Source organism: Mirounga leonina, unplaced genomic scaffold (assembly GCF_011800145.1).
Source record: "Mirounga leonina isolate KUSES-001 unplaced genomic scaffold, KU_Mleo_1.0 Mir_53, whole genome shotgun sequence".
Lineage (NCBI taxonomy): Eukaryota > Metazoa > Chordata > Mammalia > Carnivora > Phocidae > Mirounga > Mirounga leonina.
In genome coordinates this window covers 18,604,701-18,623,961 of record NW_023270807.1, presented here as the reverse complement: position 1 = coordinate 18,623,961, position 19,261 = coordinate 18,604,701, and the positions used below count along the sequence as shown (strand labels likewise).

The 19,261-nt window shown below is 43.2% G+C and overlaps 1 protein-coding gene across 3 annotated transcripts; it reads left to right on the top strand.

Moving 5' to 3' along the window:
- The first annotated feature begins 1,744 nt into the window (after positions 1 to 1,744).
- LOC118001535 (glutathione S-transferase A2) lies at positions 1,745 to 15,802 on the top strand. Of its 3 annotated transcripts, none has more exons than XM_034991680.1 (7): positions 1,745 to 1,940; positions 8,612 to 8,716; positions 9,510 to 9,561; positions 10,546 to 10,678; positions 12,817 to 12,958; positions 14,404 to 14,535; positions 15,378 to 15,802. In XM_034991680.1, the coding sequence occupies exons 2-7, from the start codon at positions 8,630 to 8,632 to the stop codon at positions 15,501 to 15,503; spliced, it is 672 nt and encodes a 223-aa protein (XP_034847571.1). In that variant the 5' UTR covers positions 1,745 to 1,940; positions 8,612 to 8,629; the 3' UTR covers positions 15,504 to 15,802. The 3 variants fall into 3 exon arrangements, with proteins under 3 accessions (XP_034847571.1, XP_034847573.1, XP_034847572.1); XM_034991681.1 differs by lacking the exon at positions 1,745 to 1,940 and adding an exon at positions 7,799 to 7,904; XM_034991682.1 differs by lacking the exon at positions 14,404 to 14,535 and having other exon boundaries at positions 15,378 to 15,720.
- Positions 15,803 to 19,261: the final 3,459 nt, after the last annotated feature.

Sequence of the window (19,261 nt, the reverse complement as noted above, 5' to 3'; positions counted from 1 at the left end):
TATCTTTTTTTACTAAAAATTTGTTTTTAATTCTAGTATCAGTAACATTAACATGTTACATTAGTTTCAGGTATACAATATAGTGATTTAACAATTCTATATATTACTCAGTGCTCATTACAAGTATACTGTCAATCCCCATCACCTATTTCACCCATCCCCCACCCACCTCCCTTCTAGTGACCGTCTGTTTGTTCTCTGTGTTTAGGAGTCTGATTTTGTTTGTTTCTCTTTCTTTTTTTTTTTTTTTTGTTCTGTTTCTTATAGTCCACATATGAGTGACATCATATGGTATTTGTCTTTCTCTGACTGGCTTATTTCACTTAGCATTATACCCTCTAGGTCACTCTGTGTTGTTGCAAATGGCAAGATTTCATTCTTTTTTATAACAGTAATATTCCATTGTGTATATGTGGTATGTATTTATCCACTTATTCATCTGTGTTTAACCCATTCTTTACCTATTCATCTATTGATGGACACTTGGGTGGCTCCTATACCTTGGCTATTGTAAATAATACTGCAATAAACATAGGGGTGTATATATTTTTTGCATTAGTGTTTTCATGTTCTTTGGGTAAATACCCAGTAGTGGAATTACTGGATCATATGGTAATTGTAATTTTAATTTCTGAGGAACCTCCATACTGTTTTCCACAGGGGTGGCACCATACTGTTCCTACCAGCAGTGCACGAGGGTTCCTTTTTCTCACATCTTCACCAACACTTGTTGTTTCTTGTGTTTTTGATTTTAGTGATTCTGATGGGAGTGAGGTGATATCTCATTGTGGTTTTGATTTGCAATTCCCTCACGCTGAGTTGTGTTGAGCATCTGTTCATGTGCCTGTTGGCTATCTGTATGTCTTCTTTGGAGCAATGTCTGTTCGTGCCTTCTGTCCATTTTTAAATTGGATTATTTGTTTTGTGGGTGTTGAGTTGTAGAAGTTCTATATATATTTTGGATATTAACCCCTTAGCAGATATATCATCTATAAATATCTTCTCCCATTCAGGAGGTGCCTTTTTTTTTGTTGATTGTTTCTGTACTGTGCAAATCTTTTTATTTTGATGTAGTCCCAACAGTTTATTTTTGCTTTTATGTCCCTTGCTTCAGGAGACATATCTAGAAAAATGTTGCAATGGCCGATGTCAGAGAGATTACTGCCTCTGCTCTCTTCTAGGATTTTTATAGTTTCACGTCTCACATTTAGATCTTTAATCCATTTTGAGCTTATTTTTGTGGGTGGTATAAGAAAGTGGTCCGGTTTCATTCTTTTGCTTGTAGCTGTCCAGTTTCCCCAACACCATTTGTTGAAGAGTCTGTTTTTCCCATTGTGTATTCTTGCCTCCTTTGTCGAGGATTAATTGACCATATAAACGTGAGTTTGTTTCTGGGCTCTCTCTTCTGTTCCATGGATCTATATGTCTATTTTTTGTGCCAGTACCAAAAAAATCATTTATTATGTGTCTGAAACTCACATTTAATTGGGTGCCCTTATTTTATCTAAAACCCAATATAAACAGTATTCCAGAGATCTACTTGCCATTTACGGACATCAGCTCCCTGCTAGGCTCATGTAGCGGTTTCTCATCTACCTTGGACCTGGCATCCAGTTCATGAAAACCTCACAGTCAATTTCTTCCAAAAGCCATACTCCACTGACTAGCAGAGAGAGTCCAATCAGTCTGAAATTGTTTAATCTTTTAATTGCCAACCTTGAAAAGGTACATATTACCCAGTTGTTTCATAAGAGGATGACTCGCCATTTCCTTCTAATCTAGCATGGGAGCCAAGGCCCTAAACACTGTGGGAGTAACTTTTCCCTCACTGAACTCCACCCTTATCAGAAAGGAGGCGTTACTTACTGTCAAAGAGCTTATAAACGCATGAGGGGTTGGCATGGAGCTGCTGAGCCTCCTGGGAGAGTGACTTTAATAAGGTAAGTACTGCTTTCATACATCTTCTGATGTTGCCTCACATCCTCATCTCTAGGTCACCAGAAAACTACTTTAAAATGTGTCCTTAGCACAGGGAAAAGTCTGTTTTATACTCACATTGTGCCTTCTTGGTGTGTTTAGGGGATAGTTCAAGAGTTGTTTACTCAATTGCTGTTGGATACATTTTTACAGAAATGTAAAAATGAAGAGATTCGAAAACCAGGGCATGAGAACGTAGATAGAAAAATAGTCATGGTATGAGGGGGAAAAGAATGAAAGCATTTCAGCAATCCGACAATATGACAAGAGCAAGAGCGAGCAGACGTGTTTGTGCCAGCCTGACTTTCTCTGTAGGTATAGCGCCCTCCCTTATGTGTAGTTTCAGTTACCCAGGGTAACCAACCACAGTCTGAAAATATTAAATGGAAAATTCCAGAAAGAAAAATATTCATAAGTTATCAATGCACATCACTTTTATTACAGCATATTGTTGTAATTGTTCTATTTTATTACTAGTCATTGTTGTTAACCTCCTACTGTGCCTAATTTATGAATTAAACTTCATCATAGGTATGTATGCATAGGGCAAAAACATAGTCTATATAAGGTTTGGTACTCTCCTGGTTTCAGGCATCCCCTGGGGGGTCTTAGAACATAGCCACGCAGATGAGAACTCTTGTAGTCAACCCACAACGATTGTGAATTATGATACTGCAATGTTATGTAGCCTGTAAAAATTAAGACTTACTATAATAGAAAAAAATATCAGCAGAACTAGATTCCAAGTCTCTGCTCTGATTAGCTAGCTGGCGAGGCCCATTCTCTCTCTAGGGTTCAACCAGCTCATGGCAACCTAGAGCAGGGCTGGAGCAGGGTTTCACAACCTTGGTACTATTGACCCTTTGGGCTGGCTTATTCCCTGCTGTGGGGAGCTGTCCTGCTAATTGTCCTTTTGTTGTTGTTAAAAAATATGTATTGTAGAAATGTACATTTAATTCATTTTAAAGAACATACTTGACAATAATCTTAACATACATATTTCCTCAAATTTGGAAACTTCACACCTTTAAAATATCTACAGTGATAGTTTATTTACAAGTTTTATAAGAAATGGTCACTTCATCAATACTGTTGACACAGTTTAGATTCTCATAGTGTCTGTCCATTTCATTCAGTACTTGTAGAAAGAGCGCAGTGCGGGGCTAAGGCTCCATCCTAGTGCCAGTGATGGACAGCCTGAGGAGCAGAACGAGAAGTCCCAATGGCTAACAGGAGCATGAGTGTATTTTCCACAATGGCCATGCGCTCTCTCCTGGAAAGACTACATAGATACAGCAGCCAACTACAATCAATCATAAGATATTTGCAACTAAATATCCAATAAATGTGTCTGTCAGGATAACATGGTTGATGAAAAATAGGCAGATAAATTGCAGAATGACTAGTAGTAGATAAAAAGCATTCAGAGGCACATGAAGCATGGCCTCATGCCACATCAGAAGCTTTTCTGATCTCTACCCAACTGACATTGTGACACCCGCCCTTCTGGTTTTGACAACAGCAATGCCTCCAGACATTGCCAGATGGCCTTCAGGGTGGAGGCGAGCAAAATCACTCCCATTTAAGACTCACTGGCCAGGGGCGCCTGGGTGGCTCAGTTGGTTAAGCGACTGCCTTCAGCTCAGGTCATGATCCTGGAGACCCGGGATCGAGTCCCGCATCGGGCTCCCTGCTCGGCGGGGAGTCTGCTTCTCCCTCTGACCCTCCCCCCTCTCATGTGCTCTCTGTCTCTCTCATTCTCTCTGTCTCAAATAGATAAATAAAATCTTAAAAAAAAAAAAAAAAAGACTCATTGGCCTACAGGACTTCCCAAATTCCCAAACTCAGGAAGTCTTGATAAGAAAACTAGGTGATCAGCAGAGCATATCATTCATTTTTAAAAGGCACAGAAATTCACCTAGCTAGAATGCACGAGTCATTGGAATCAGACTGGAAGAGTCAACAATGTGCTGCTGGAAGTGTTAATATCCGTGGGGAAAGACAGGTTTTGTACAGGTGAGACGAGAGGGTCAGTGACATCACTGTAACAATCCAGAATCCACGGGGAAAAATACAGTACCTATGGCAGAAGATATTGAGATGGCAATGAGGAAAAACATTCTGCAAGATGCTAAAGAGAGCAAGGTTGACAGGGATGTGGCGTGACCCTAATTGGAAGGGCAGGGAGGCAGACAGGTGGGGGTGGAAGAGGCACGGAGCGTGAGGATGTCATGCTGCCCTGGGAGGCAGGAGCCGGCCTGGACAGAAGGCACAGCATCCTTGGCTTACAGCCCGGCAGCCTTCACCTTGCTGTGACCTGCTTGGCCATGAGAATCATGAATCATGATTTCATTGGAACCAACGAAACTAGAGTCGCCACTGGGCCCTCTGTGTGCTGTCTGTTGTCTCCAAACCCTCTCGGGCAGGAACCAAATCAGGCTCCTACCTTGTTCCTGTGCAGCCATGGTTTCTTAGTACGGGAGAGTGCTCAATGATGCTAGTCGAGAAAGCTGGAGGGAAACTTTTTGAAAGCAGGAAATACATAACACGTCAGCCGGAAACAAAGTGTTGGAGAAGGTTCAGTGAAATGTCTGTTACCAGGTAGGGAACAGGATGTTGGAGAGAAGCGATCATTTTCATCAAGTGTTGACAGCGAGACCCTGCACTGCGGTGCGGTGACCAGCAATCCCACTCATGGGGCTGGAACCCACGTGGAGGAGCCTGGGGACAGGAAAGACTCCAGAGTGTCTGGATCAGGGAGCCGGGGGCATGGCGGGGTGGGCCAGAGGTGAGAGACGCTGCGGGGTGCATGGGGCAGGGGCCGAACCAGAAATCTGCCGACGTCTTGAGGCTACAAAAGGCTATGTTTTTTGTTTTGTTTTGTTTTTAAGATTTTTTATTTATTTATTTGAGACAGAGAGAATGAGAGGGAGGAGGGTCAGAGGGAGAAGCAGACTCCCTGCCGAGCAGGGAGCCCGATGTGGGACTCGATCCCGGGTCTCCAGGATCATGACCTGAGCCGAAGGCAGTCGCTTAACCAACTGAGCCACCCAGGCGCCCCCAAAAGGTTGTGTTTAATGATGTGCCTGACCTCCCTGAATCTTCGTCAAAGGTCCTGCAATTCCGGTTAGCACACAGTCAATATCGCTGGTCTTTCCACACAAGCCAGATAAATGATTGTATGACTCTGAAACAACATCTGGATATATGTAACATCTGATTCCTACTGGAGCTCTGTGGGTCAAGAGGTAGATAGATACACACAAGGTGATGGATAAATAGGCAGAGAGATGAGATAGACAGACAGACAGAAGAAAGATGTGTGCCACCCAGTGTGCCCAGAGACCAACCTTCGCCCAGAAACAGGGAGCAGGAGGGGACTTGCATTTACTGATCCCTATTATGAGTTTTAGGTCCATGATCTCACTTAACTTTCCCAACAGCCCTCAAGAGTAAATGTAACTATCTCTGTTTTTAGAAGAGAAAATTGATAGGCAGAGATTTAACAACCTGGCTGAGATTATGTACTCAGAAGCAGAGGGGTTCGCATTTGTCTCCAAGGCTTCCTTCTCTCTCTCTGACCCACACACTGTGATTAGGACCACATCCAGAGCCATAACTCCTTTCATTTACTACTGGAATTATCATAGGATATTCTCCTTTTGAGGAATATGAGTCTACTTTTTTATTAAGGTAAAAGCAAAGCAAGGTGTGCTTGTATTAATATTCTTGTCAAGCCCTGTAAATCAGCTAACAAAAAAGGAGCTTGTGAATTCCATGTTTCCCCCTCTGCCTCCTTCAGCCAGGAGTTGGCTAATGGGTTCTGAATGGGAACAAATTAACAAGGGTCTCAGAGAGAAGCATAGAAGCTGTCAAAGTGTTACATGGTTTTAAAAAGCCCAGGACCTGCAATCAGGTGAGTTCCGACTAAGCCAACACACACAACCTGTGAGTGGAGGAAAGCGGCTTTGTCTCTTTGCACTTGAATTTGCTCATCTTTAAAAGAGGATATTAGAAGCTGTTTCCTGGGGTTGTCCTGGGGGGATGGTCAGGCTCACCAGACACGGAGTGCCAATCAGGAACATAGGTGTGTGGCTCTAAGGCCAATCATTGAGTCTCTCCGGTTCTCATTTTCCGCTGATCAGGCAAAGTTCTGTGACAACCTTTGCCCTAGTCTTGATGAGACCTCCCGTTCAGAAGGGAAGCAAAGTTGCTTACCTGGGGAGCCTTATGATCAAATATTATATAAGGTAAACATCGTTTACTTTTGTATCCTGACCTCAGTCAATGGGTAAGGCAGCGTGTGGCCTTTTATCACAGCTCCGTGATCTGTAGTTCAAAACACACTCAGTACAAGCTGCATTCTCCTTTTCATTCTGCTGAGTCACAGCACCTCCATTCCCCATGATAAGAAAGTACAATAAACAAAATCTCCAATTACAAGACAAATGACTTGATAAGTACATTTCCAAACAGTTCTTTACTTACTTACTTTTTTTTTTTTTTTTAAGATTTTTTTTTATTTGTTTGAGGGGGGCGGACAGAGAGGGAGGAAGGAACGGACTTCCCACTGAGGAGGACCCTGGGATCATGACCTGAGCCGAAGGCAGAGGCTTAACTGACTGAGCCACCCAGGCGCCCCAACAGTTCTTTACTTTCTAAAGGTTAGAACTATTGAGTGCCACACGAAAAATGTGGACATTGAAAACATTTTGATATCTAAAATTCAAGTCACACACACTTTTTCAGAGATACATCCATTTGAGGTAGTTTTTTGGAGTAGTGTTGGTGGTGGGGTCTGGAGCGGATGGCCAAGAACAAATTCTTGAGACTTGTTCAGTGCAAAAAAGGTGGTTTTAATTAAAGAACAGGGACCGGACCCGTGGGCAGGAACAGCTGCTGCCTCAGGATTGTGAGGAGCAACTGATGATATGCTTTGGGGGTGGGGGAAGTAAAGATAAGGGATGTTCCAGAAGGATCTTCAGATGCTAAAGAAGACACTGGGTACCAGAGGCCTTGCTATTGTCAAGCTAAGGTTGTTTTTCCCTCTAGCAAAGCATTATCGTTAAGACAGTTGGGAGTTTCCTGGAGGAATGTTACAACTCTGCCTATCTCAAGTGTTTGTCAGTGGGCTGCGAGGACATTTAATTTTATCTATATTTCCTTCTGCCTTTGTTTCCCACATCACATTGGGTAAAGAGAGGTATCTTTTTGTCCCAAACTCCAAAACAAAAATTTTTTTTTTAAAGATTTTTTAAATTTATTTTTTAGAGAGCGAGCAAGAGAGAAACAGCATGAGAGGGGAGAGGGTCAGAGGGAGAAGCAGGCTCCCCGCCGAGCCGGGAGCCCAATGTGGGACTCGATCCCAGGACCCTGGGATCATGACCTGAGCCGAAGGCAGACGCTTAACCATCTGAGCCACTCAGGCGCCCCCACCAAAACAAAATTTTGCAAGAGAATCTTAATGTTCTGTAAACAGAGCCTGGGATTTGCACAGAATATGCACCTATTCCTTTTCAAGGCCTGGCTTTGAGACTCCTGGTTTTGAGTCCTGTGTGTTTCCATTCACATCTATGATAGAGCATTCATTGTTTGAGCCATTGGGTTTCATTGTCTGGCTCCCTGCTATGTTCACTTCTCATGCAGGCGGGGATGAACCAAGGGCTTTCAAGCTTCACTGACCAGGCAGAACCAAAGTATCCCTTACCATTATACAGATCAAATGAGTGTGCACTCATGCACACGCCCATACACACACTGAAGAAACGTTAGTTCTGTTCCCTTTACTGTAAAGTTAATACAGTAACATCCTCTTTTCCAGATTATAAAATGCCACCAAGTAAAGGTAGAATGCAGAATTCCAAAAAAAAAGGAAGGGAATTAGCATCCTGTGTCTACGGAAAGAACTAGGGTCTTTTGAGCTATAGGTAAGTGAGTCTCGGCCCTAATTTTGCTTTAAACAAAAGCAGCATAACAGCCAAGGAATGGAAGACTGACTCTGCCTCTCCTCCCCTTCTTGTAAGTGGAGTCCCCTGGTTTCAGTGCTCCTCACAGGCTCCCAGGGCCAGCACTTGTGTGGGTTCCGGCCCTATCTTCTCTTTTTCATCCTAGGTGTGGATTTCCATGTCCATCACTAACTTGAGAATGACTATAGACACGTCTTTTCACCTCTGAGCCTTGTTCTCATTAACTGATATGGGTATGATAACAACCAGTTCTTGGGGCTGTTATGAAGATTAAAGGTATAATGTATCCAAAGGGACTAGCATTGGGTCACGATCATTAGGAGATTTTTCAATAAATATCAATTCTCTAATCCTTCCCCCTCCCCCTAATGCCCAGACTTACATCCTTACCGTACACTCTCTCCTATTAGCCTTCCAAGACAATCAGATTCTACCCAGTGGAGATATGAGCATGGTTTGGAACAATTTCCCAGGGTTGGCTACTGATGGATGAGAATCTGGGCCATGAAAGACATTCTAGGGACTCTTCCGACTCTGCCATGAGGAAGGCAGATGCTCCTTCCACATAGTTGGTGCTATCTGACCATGAATCAAAAAGTACATTTTTGCTTCTGTGGTATTGTTCATTTGTTAATCCATTCATTTGTTTGTTCCTTCATCATGTTTAGAGAAATTCGGAGACGACCATGGCGGGAAAGCCCAAGCTTCACTACTTCAATGGACGAGGCCGAATGGAGTCCATCCGGTGGCTCTTGGCTGCAGCAGGAGTAGAGGTTTGATCTGAGTCCTGTCACCTTAAGTTGGATCTAAAATTGACTCTATCAAAGTACTTTTCTCACATAAGCTAAGAGAATTTTCTTACTAAATGATCTGTCAAGAGTTTTGCATTAAAAAAATTGTCAGCTGGGGCACCTGGGTGGCTCAGTTGGTTAAGTCTCGGACTCTTGATTTCAGCTCAGGTCATGATCTCAGGGTCGTGAGACTAAGTCCCACACTGGGCTCTGCCCTGGGTGTGGAGTCTGCTTGGGATTCTCTCTCCCTCTCCCTCTGCCTGCCGCCCCCACGCTTGCACTCTCTTTCTAAAAAAAAAAGAAAAAGAAAAAAAAGTCAGCTATTAAGAGACGAACAGATTTGGGGCACCTGGATGGGTCAGTCAGTTAAGGGTCTGCCTTCGGCTCAGGTCATGATCTCAGGTCCTGGGATGGAGTCCCAAGTCGGGCTCCCTGCTCAGCGGGGAGTCTGCTTCTCCCTCTCCCTCTGCCCCTCCCCTTGCTCATGCTTTCTCTCTCTCTCAAATAAATAAAATCTTTTAAAAAAGAGAGAGAGATGAACAGATTTGACCTAATATATTATTAAAATTTCTTCTCATCAAAGAACATAAACAATTAAAATAACTTAAGGAAACTAAGCACAGTGTGTAGGCCTTATTTGGATTTGGATTTAAGTGAACTACAAAATATCATTTATGACATGTGCAACAATTAGAAACATGGACCTTGATCTTAGATGATTTTAAAGAAGCATTATTGATATTGTAGGTATGCTAATTCAGTTTCTGCTTTCCAGTTCGAAGAGAAATTTATAGAAACTCCAGAAGACTGGGATAAATTAAGGAATGGTAAGACCAAGTATCTAATTCCTGGGATGAGGCTATCAGGTAGAAGTCATAAGCTGAGGTTTTAACACCTATCTGTGAGTGTGGTGGGAGTTGGGGGTGGCGGAAAGGAAGAAAAGTGGCTCCAGTGTAAGCGGTGGGGCTCCTTGGGCCTGTCTTCCATCTCATTCAGGGCTAGGAAGGGCTTGAACTCTGAGTATTTACTAAAGGAATCATGCCACTTGTCCGGCAAATGCCCTCTCTTTGCTCTCTCCAGCTTTTCTGCACCCCAAGTGAGCTGGGTCAGCTCAGCATCCCACACAGCCTGCCCATCCAAGGACCCTCAAACACATGCAGTAGAGTGAAAAAGTAGAAATAGGTCAGCCATTGCTGTGAGTGCTTTTCTCTGGTGGGGTTGACAAGATCATACCTAGCAATATTATAGACTCAGAGAATGAGATGGTATTGCATTAGTTGAAAGGCCAGGTAACAGTGTGAAGAGGGAGATGAAGAACAAGGTCCAACACAAGCATCAGTGGACTCAGGAAAGCAGGGCCTGCCCTGCACACACCATCCAGTGGTAGAACTGAAAGAGCACATAAAACAGCCTACAGAGACATCTCCTTCAGAATTGCCCTTGACGGCATAAGCTCCCAGGGACTTCTCACTTGAAATACAGGTGCTGGCATCTCTGTTGCAGCTTCTCTCAAGATTTCCCAACACATCCACGGAAGTAAATCAGCTGCAAGAACTACAGGAACCTACCATGTATTTGCATCGGAAGGAAAAAGATAAATGAAATAATAGGTGAAAAGTAAGAGGTAGACTGAGAACAAAGAGGGTTAGGGGAAAGCTAAAAACAAAATGCTGTTTTGATGAAATGTGACCAGGCAATAATTTTTTGTTTCCTTTTATGTCTCAGGTCATGGCAATACCTGTTTTTTCATGCTAAAAGAGTATGAACCAATAAAACATTTCACTCTGCTTCTTCTCTTCTTCTTTCAAAAGATGGATGTCTCATGTTCCAGCAAGTGCCAATGGTGGAAATGGATGGAATGAAGCTGGTGCAGACCAGAGCCATTCTCAACTATATTGCCGCCAAATACAACCTCTATGGGAAAGACATAAAGGAGAGAGCCCTGTACGGTATTTTTTCTGTTCTTTCATGAACAATTGATGTGAAAATTTGGGTTCTTCCTTGGGTGAGCAAGACTGTGTCAGGGAGATTATGGCCAGCAGCAGCACAAGACTTGGTGGGATAGACTGAGGTTCGACACCACAGAGATCTGTGAGGATGAGGAATTCTACTTGGAGTGGATTCACCAAGTGGGGTCACAGAAAAGGAAGCAGTCCATGGATAGAGCACATATGGTGAGAGGGTTTCCCTAATGTTGATGACCTATGAAGCCAGAAAGATGGTCAGCTCATCACTCCAGGTACTCAGGCCTTTAGGAGCTGGATACCAGCTAGAGACAAAGGACAACGTGTCTGAGTATCTAGCAGATAAGATGGGGGAAGAGAAGGATCCAAAGGAGCTGATTCTAAAGGTTCATAAATTACAAGAATGCTGACCAAGAACTTCACTTGCCAGCCTGTTATATGGACTGGTCACTTGACAAGAGTAAGCAGAGCCTGGTCCTCAAGATGCCAAGGTTATCTTGAGCATTTTGATACAGGACTAAAGCAGCCAAATTTTAATCAACACAAACATATCTGTGGGTTCTCTTCTCTGTTGTGATAGGACCACATGATTGATATTTAAATCTCAGAAGGCTCTGCTACCAGTTACTCAAAAAGTTAAACATAGATTTACCATATACCAGCAACTCCATCACTAGGTGTACACATAAGACAATTGAAAATCCATCCACACTAGAACTTGTACACAAACGTTTATAGCAGTGTTGTTCTTACTGTTCAAACAGTGGAAATGATACAAATGTGCATCAACTGATCAGTGGTTGGAAGATTGGCCTATCCATCAATGGAATATTATTTGGCCATGAAAAGGAATGAAGTAGTGATGCATGGTACAATATGGATAAACCTTACAAACATCATGTTACATACACTAGACACAAAGGCACATATTGTATGATTCTATTTGTATGAAATATCCAGAACACTCAAATCTAGAGAAACAGAAAGTAGCTTAGTGATTGCCAGGGGCTGGAGGAGGGAAGAAATTGGAATGAGTATAAAAGCATACAGCATTTCTTTTGGGAATATGAAAATATTCTGTAATTAGAGTGGTGATGGTACAGTATTGTTTGTCTTTACTATAAGAATCACAAACTTGTTACACTTGAGAAGTGTATACATTATGGTATGTGAATTATGTGAACATAAAGATTTTATTTGAAAAAACTCTTATAGGAAGCCCAGTTTAGAACAATAAAGCCAAATCTCCTAAAATATGTACTGATTGAAATGTACAAAGAATTCCACCCTTTTTGGGGTTATTTTAGGTGAAGACTTAAGAAATGCAAACAAGGGGGCGCCTGGGTGGCTCAGTTGGTTAAGCGACTGCCTTCGGCTCAGGTCATGATCCTGGAGTCCCTGGATCGAGTCCCGCATCAGGCTCCCTGCTCTGTGGGGAGCCTGCTTCTCCCTCTGACCCTCCCCCCTCTCATGTGCTCTCTCTCATTCTCTCTCTCTCAAATAAATAAATAAAATCTTAAAAAAAAAAATTAAAAAAAAAATAAAAGAAATGCAAACAAGGCCAGAGTTCAGTAACTGTATGTGGACAGGGTTGTGGAAAATAATTGGAAAGCCTGCTGATATTGGGCACATCAGTGGGCCTGGGTGTGCAACAGGACGAGACAGGAGGGACATGACTGAGATGGCTGTGCCAGGGACTCTCTCTAGAGATCACTTCGGTGGCAGGGCTTAGCCACATGAGTCACATGACCTTGTGCAGAGAACAAATCACAACAGATATGGCAAGGCCCAGGTACGGTCCCTGTAGGTGGGTACATGCAGGATTGCACCAATTTCTCTGCAACTCTGGACAGGTCACCAATGCTCTCTGTCCCCCTCTTTGGTCATGTGTATGATGAAAATTTTGCACATAAGAGCTAGACATGTATCTACGTTGATGGCTTGTTCTAGAATGAAATGTTCAAATCAAGTAAAAATCTGAGCTGAATGGGTGGCAATAAAAATGCATCCAGTGGGAGCTGAGCCACTTTCCCACCTCCTGATTCCCATTCTTGTATGTTTTTCAATTATAAAATCAAGGCAGGAGACATTTGACAACTTGGTCCCTTTGTCTTTCAGGATAGATATGTACACAGAAGGTATGGCAGATTTGAATGAAATGATCATTGTTTTGCCTCTATGCCCACCTGACCAAAAAGATGCCAAGATTGCCCTGATCAAAGAGAGAACAACAGATCGTTATCTCCCCGTGTTTGAGAAAGTAAGTGGACTGGTGAGCACTTTGGGCACTGGACTTGGAAGCAAGGAAAGATAGTGCCTGACTGGCATTCCTTAGGCATTGACCTTCACTCCCAGTAGCACCCTGACTCACAAGGCATTTTATAAAAACTGATGGTGAGGGAGAATTGTACCAGTTATACCCAAATTTCAGTTTTCCAGCAAGACTTCAACTAACCAGGACCCAATCTAGAATTCTCTATTCAGCAGACCTCCCTGGTCATAGTCAGAGCTTGGGCGGTTGAAGGCTCTGAGGTTGGAATAGATCTTGCAGAGCACCATGCAGGGGCTTTGATTCAAGAGGAACACAATGACAGCAATGGGTCAGGAGAGACACTAGCAACATGGGTAGGGAGACATGAGGCCAGCTGCCCTTCAGAAAATATGGTAGTGTTTTGGGGATGGATGGATGAGATGTATCTGGACAGAGATGGGGGCAGTGGGACAGAGAGGAACAGACAGATGGAGGGATGTTAAGGGAAAATCAATTGACATAGTTGAAGACATGGTTCTCAGACTTGAGAGGAAAGTCATGCAAACCAAGGAAATGAGGTTCCATCACTATACATAGTATGTATGTTAGTTAATGTTTCTCCTGGGAGGTAAGAGGAGAACATTTCAGGATCAAAAGTACCTGAAATTGTGCTAAATAAAAACCATGGGCCAAAAAAATGATTGTAGGAGATACAGGGGGCCATACATAGAAATGAAAGGGTTAACACGGACACACCCATCTTTATGAGGCATTAGATCATTCTGTTAATCACTGACAAATGTTAAGTCATTGCTTGCGTGTTGGCCCTTTTCAAGGAGGAAAGAATTCACAGTAATCAGGAAATATTCTCTCTCCTGACCCCGTGGTGCTGAGAGTTTGGGGCACATTCAGATGATGAAGTCCTGAACAGTCTTCCCATTTGAGCATAGCTATACTTTGAAATCACAGAGCTCTATGATAAGATAAATGAAAACTGTAGGTTACCATATAGCATATGAAGTTTTATTATATTCTTTGCCTAATAATTGTCCGTGTTTCCCTATGTGTACATAGGCTGAAAGGGTATTTGCCAAAATTTCCTGAAGTTGGTGGTGCCATGGGGTTTTCTCTTCATGTTATCATTTGCATATTATTGGAATACTTTAATAAATTTCATGAATTTCCCCAACATTTTATTAGGAAAAGTTGCATACGTCAGAAGAGATATACAGTGAACGCATGTTTTAGGGAGACATTAGCAAGGACTTCAGCTGAGGGAAAGAACAGCAGAGACCCAGTGTCTCAGTGAGTCAGGGGCAATGCAGAGGGTCTGAAGCCCACACCCTCTCAGTGAGGCGGCAGAGGTGAGGAGGTCTGGCTGGAGAGCAGAGAGGAGCAGAGGGGCCCAGCCTGACTGTGCCTGAGCTCATGATGTGATTCCTCAAACGCTCCAGGTGTTAAAGAGCCATGGACAAGACTACCTTGTTGGCAACACGCTGAGCAGGGCTGACATTCACCTGGTTGAACTTCTCTACATTGTGGAAGAGCTTGACCCCAGCCTTCTGGCCAACTTCCCTCTGCTGAAGGTGATCTCTCTCACAGCTTTCAGGAGGGAAGGCTCACATCTCCCACCTCAGGATTTGACATTTGGACTCTGGTTCCATCATTGTTCCTTCTCAGCCCCACAACTCCCTCCAGAGTTAGGTCCTAGGGGCTGGTTGAGGCACAGAATCTTGTCATGCCAAGGACATTTGAGGTGGATGCTTCCCCAAGAAGAATAGATTGTCTTCACCAGGAGAAGGACCCAGGGCTCAGCATCAACCTCCCCATCCCCGTTCCATTATGGTTTCTGTCCTTGTTTTCTCTGGGGTTTCCCTTATCCAGGTGTATCCTTCGTGTGTCTGTCTGAGCGGCTCTCCTTCCTCCCGCTTCCTTCCCTCCACTCCTGCTCCTAGTGTTTCTCTGGGCAGAGTCTCCCTCTCTCCCTGTCCCTCTCTCAGTGGGCTGACTGGTTTTGACCAGTCTCATGGTTTACCTTTCTATATTTTCTGTCTTCTGTTCCAGGACACTTTTCCTATATTTTCATCTGTCTGGAGACTTTATGTGTGTTGATATCTGACAGACACATTCCTCTTCCCTGGGTTGCACAAGAGTGATGAATCTACAGGATTTATGTGTAGGGAAGGAGATAGGGAAAACCTGAAACCAAAATGAGTCTGAAAGAAAGATGTTTTTGGGGCAAATGGCATTGAGCTGTCTTTTCTCCTCCAACCCTCATGTCTCCCTGGGTGTCTTTTTCAGCCACATACTGGTGCTGATGGAGGGGACTCAGTTGGTCCTTGCAGGACGGTCTCTGATTCCCTGGCTTGTGCTAGTGATGGGGTTGGTCTTTGGCTCCGTTCTGAGGCTGTGCCCTTGTGCATTGCAGGCCCTGAAAACCAGAATCAGCAATCTCCCCACCGTGAAGAAGTTTCTGCAGCCTGGCAGTCCAAGGAAACCTCCCATCGATGAGAAAAGTTTAGAACAAGCCAAAAAGATTTTCAGGATTAAATGAAGCAGGAATGGATGCCCAGCAGAAGCAGAACAAATCTGCTGAGGTTTTCCAGCAATGAAGTCTGTTACCCAAATGTAGATCCTGGCTATCGTGCGGCTAGGAAACTTTTGGAAAAGTTTAAGTGCTAATTTCATTAGGAATTATGCAGATTTAGTTGCAAAGCAGTTTATTTTGTTTTGATCAAATATCAAATCATGATCACCTCCTAGGATGTCTCTTGGCCTTAAAAATAAATAAAGGGAGAAAAATTTCATGGATTCTTTCTTTGATCTATTAAAAAATTGTCATTACAGCTATCATGTACCTTGTCAAAAAGAGTGAAGTAGAAATTTTCATGTGGCATTTTACTAACACAAAAATAGTCTTTTTCTTTTGTATTTTGCTATATTTCTGATCTGCAACCTAAAGGATTCTGTCTTCCTTCCTTCCTTTCTTTCTTTCTTCCTTCTTTTCCTTCCTTCCTTCCTTCTCTCTTTTTCTTTTTTGAATCAGAACCATTTTCCTTCAGGAAATCTTTTTTTTTTCCTGTTCACTTATGGAACTTATATTTCTTATGTGGAATATAGAATGTTCCATATTCCGGGAGGTGGGTTAATAATGATAAATAAGCCAGAAACAGTCTTTGCCCATTGGGGGTTACTGTAGTGATAAAAACAACAACCAAATACCCCAGGTAATTCTAATCCCAAATCATGTATACCTTGTACATCATGTTCTAGGGCTACTATAACAAATGACCACAAATTTGATGGGTAAAAACCGTAAAATATATTCCCTCACAGTTCTGGAGTCTCTTTGTGTGAAATGAAGGTATGAGCAGGGCCATGCTTTTTCTGAAGGCAGTAGGGAAGGATCCTTCCTTGACTCGTCTTAGCTTCTGATGGTTGCTGGCAGTGCTTGGCATTTCTCGGCTTGTAGATGCCTAACTCCAGTCTCTGCCTCTGTTTACACATGGCATACACATGTGTGTGTGTGTGTATCCAAATTTCCCTCTTTTTCTAGGAACACCAGTAATCAAATCTGGGCCCACCCTAGCCCAGTATGACCTCATCTTAACTTGACTACAACTGCAAAGACCCTATTTCTAGATAAAGTCACATTCACAGGTACCCAGGGTTAAGACTACAACCTGTCCTTTCTGGGGGACACCATTTACTCTATAACCTCACACTAGGGCACAAGATCATGCTGAGCATCAATCCAATCAGGACACCTTGGCTTGAATCTGTGAGTCCTTCATGGTCTGTCATGAGGGGGCAGTTTGGATTTTGTTCCAAGGAAAATAGGGTGCTGCTGAAGTGCAGCCATATAGCCTGCTTTCCCAGCCTGATGTGCATATAATAAAATCACATCTTTTAAGTATTCATTTTAAGTCACTCAAGCATCCATCTTGGAACAGCAAGAAGATTCTTCCCCCCAGCTGTCTTTTTTGCAATGGTAAACCCAACAACCGAGGGGCTTACTCCATTCAAGGAGTCAGGTAGACTTGACACTGACGAAAAATCCCAGAAGTCCTCTGCTGCAGTACCTGTTCTTTGCTGCCACTTCTGCCACATGGAGTTCCTGTGTCCCACACACTGCCTGATCTGAGACACTTTGGTTGAAACCCTGGCTACCATTCATCCACCTGGGCAGCAACATCCTCTTGCTCTGTAGCTTCAGAGAGAAGGAAGTGGAGGTCTCCCTCCCTGCTGTCACCCAGGCCTGGGATCTCAAACTGTACATGAAGAGATAGAGTCCTTTTCCCCCTGGCATGTTGCTCTGCAGGAGAGGCCGGGATGATGAGTGGTGTCTAGCTTCAGCTATCTACTGAGGCTATAACTTGGGCTACCCCAAGAAATGTAGGATCTAGGGGGCTGAGCCCATGGCCCTAGCCCTGACTGCCCATTTTCATAGTGTGAACTTCCACACACTGGCATAGGGTGGGGCAGACACATACACGGGGCACATGGCTTGTGTCCTTTATGTCTACTCAGTGTCTGGTCAATTCAGCCCAAGCAAGATGTGCCAAGTTGTCCTCCCAGGAGGCTCCCATTTCTCTTTGCATTTACCTGTTCTCTGTCCAGCTCTGGACTCCTCAAGGTGTTTATGAGGAGGAGGGGCCTTTGTTATCTATTCTTTCAACAATATATTTTTACACCTTTGCTCCAGAACAGAAGTTCTCAGCCTCGTCACATCTAGCCTTCCCCAATTTATAACATATTTTATAATCCCTTTTAATAACCTTTTAAAAAAATTATTTATTTATTTGAGAGAGAGAGAACAAGCAGGGGAAGGGGCAGATGGAGAGGGAGAAGCAGACTCCCCGCTGAGCAGGGAGCCTGATGTGGGGTCAATCCCAGGACTCTGGGATCATGACCTGAGCAGAAGGCGGACGTTTAACCAACTGAGCCACCCAAGCACCCCCTTTATAATGATCTTGAAGTGAACTAAGATTTACCTCATTATGGCTGGTGGTCTGAGTACCTGAAGAATACGATACCACCTCATCTCAAAAAGGGTGGCTGAGGAGAGGTAGTGAAATGCCTATCAACGAAGCGGGAGTAGCGTTAAGATGCCTCAAGGGATGGTGATGCACTTGGGGCTAGCCACGATGGAAGGCTTCCACCTCCCCTACTCTCAATGGGACAAGAGCAGAAAGCAGTAGAGGGACCTAGGAATGTGCCGAGAGTCATGGGTGCAGGAAAGGGCCACCCTGACAGAGCAGACTGCACTCGCTGCCAGCCCAAACTGCCCAGAACACACAGATAATTAGTACAAATCACAAATGACTGGAAACTCTCACAATGATTTCTGACTGACTTGCACTGTAGCTTTATCTGTGTTTATGCCATACACAGTTTAGTTAGAAAATAAAAAGCAATATTATTAATTTTCAGTACATATCCTGACATATACTAATTTATATTTCCTATACAGATGTCAAGTATTTTAAATATCACTCCTGGGTAATCTGTGACATAAAGGGATAAAGATGCTTGTTACAAAATAATTTACATCTGGTGTTTGACCCTTATACCACCCACCATTTCCATGGAGAGATCATACAGATATAATTGAAATGAAAATAGATACTAATTTCTCTGTATTGGGGGAACTGGGTCAAGATTTGAGCTATTATACATGGTAACTTGGCAATTTTCCAAAATCTGCTTGAAGAACAAGTATCTATTGGAATCATTTTGCCAACCAGAGCTGGTTGGACGAGGCACCCATGAGTCGGCACAACTTTCATCTATGTTTTCATGGATCTACTTTGCCTCCTCCCTTTCTCTCAAAATCTTTGCTTACCTCCTCTCTGCACTCACCAGCTATGTTTGAAAATATTTGTCCTTTGATGCCTTCAACATAATTGTGACATTCTAAGTCAACAGGCCAGCCAAGGATACCTAGTAGAAAAAAAAATATTTAGACTCTGACCTCAGAAACCTTCCTAAGGATTATGGTTCTAATATTTAAATAGTTTTCTTCTTTGTTTCATTTAGTAAATGTTTACTGAGCACCTATTTTGTTCCCTGCGTTTTTCTAGGCACAGAGGATGCCATGGTACATATAAGAGCAATTTCCTGCTCAGACAATGAGTAAATAAATCAATGAAAAAATTATTATGATTAGTGATGAGTGCTAGGAGGAAAATAAAACAGAGGAAGGTGATGGAGAGTTTTTAGGATGGCAATGGGGAAGTGGTTAACTTAGAGTGGTCATAGAAGACTAAGCCTAAATGACAGGAAGAAGCTAGGCATGAGGAGTCCTAAGGC

What these genes read in the sequence shown, in the direction of transcription:
- LOC118001535 (XM_034991680.1), top strand. Translation starts at nt 8,630, where the DNA reads ATGGCGGGAAAGCCCAAGCTTCACTACTTCAATGGACGAGGCCGAATG. An exon ending in GACATAAAGGAGAGAGCCCT is followed by an intron (nt 10,679 to 12,816) that starts GTACGGTATTTT and finishes TTTGTCTTTCAG; the next exon opens with GATAGATATGTACACAGAAG. An exon ending in ATCTCCCCGTGTTTGAGAAA is followed by an intron (nt 12,959 to 14,403) that starts GTAAGTGGACTG and finishes CAAACGCTCCAG; the next exon opens with GTGTTAAAGAGCCATGGACA.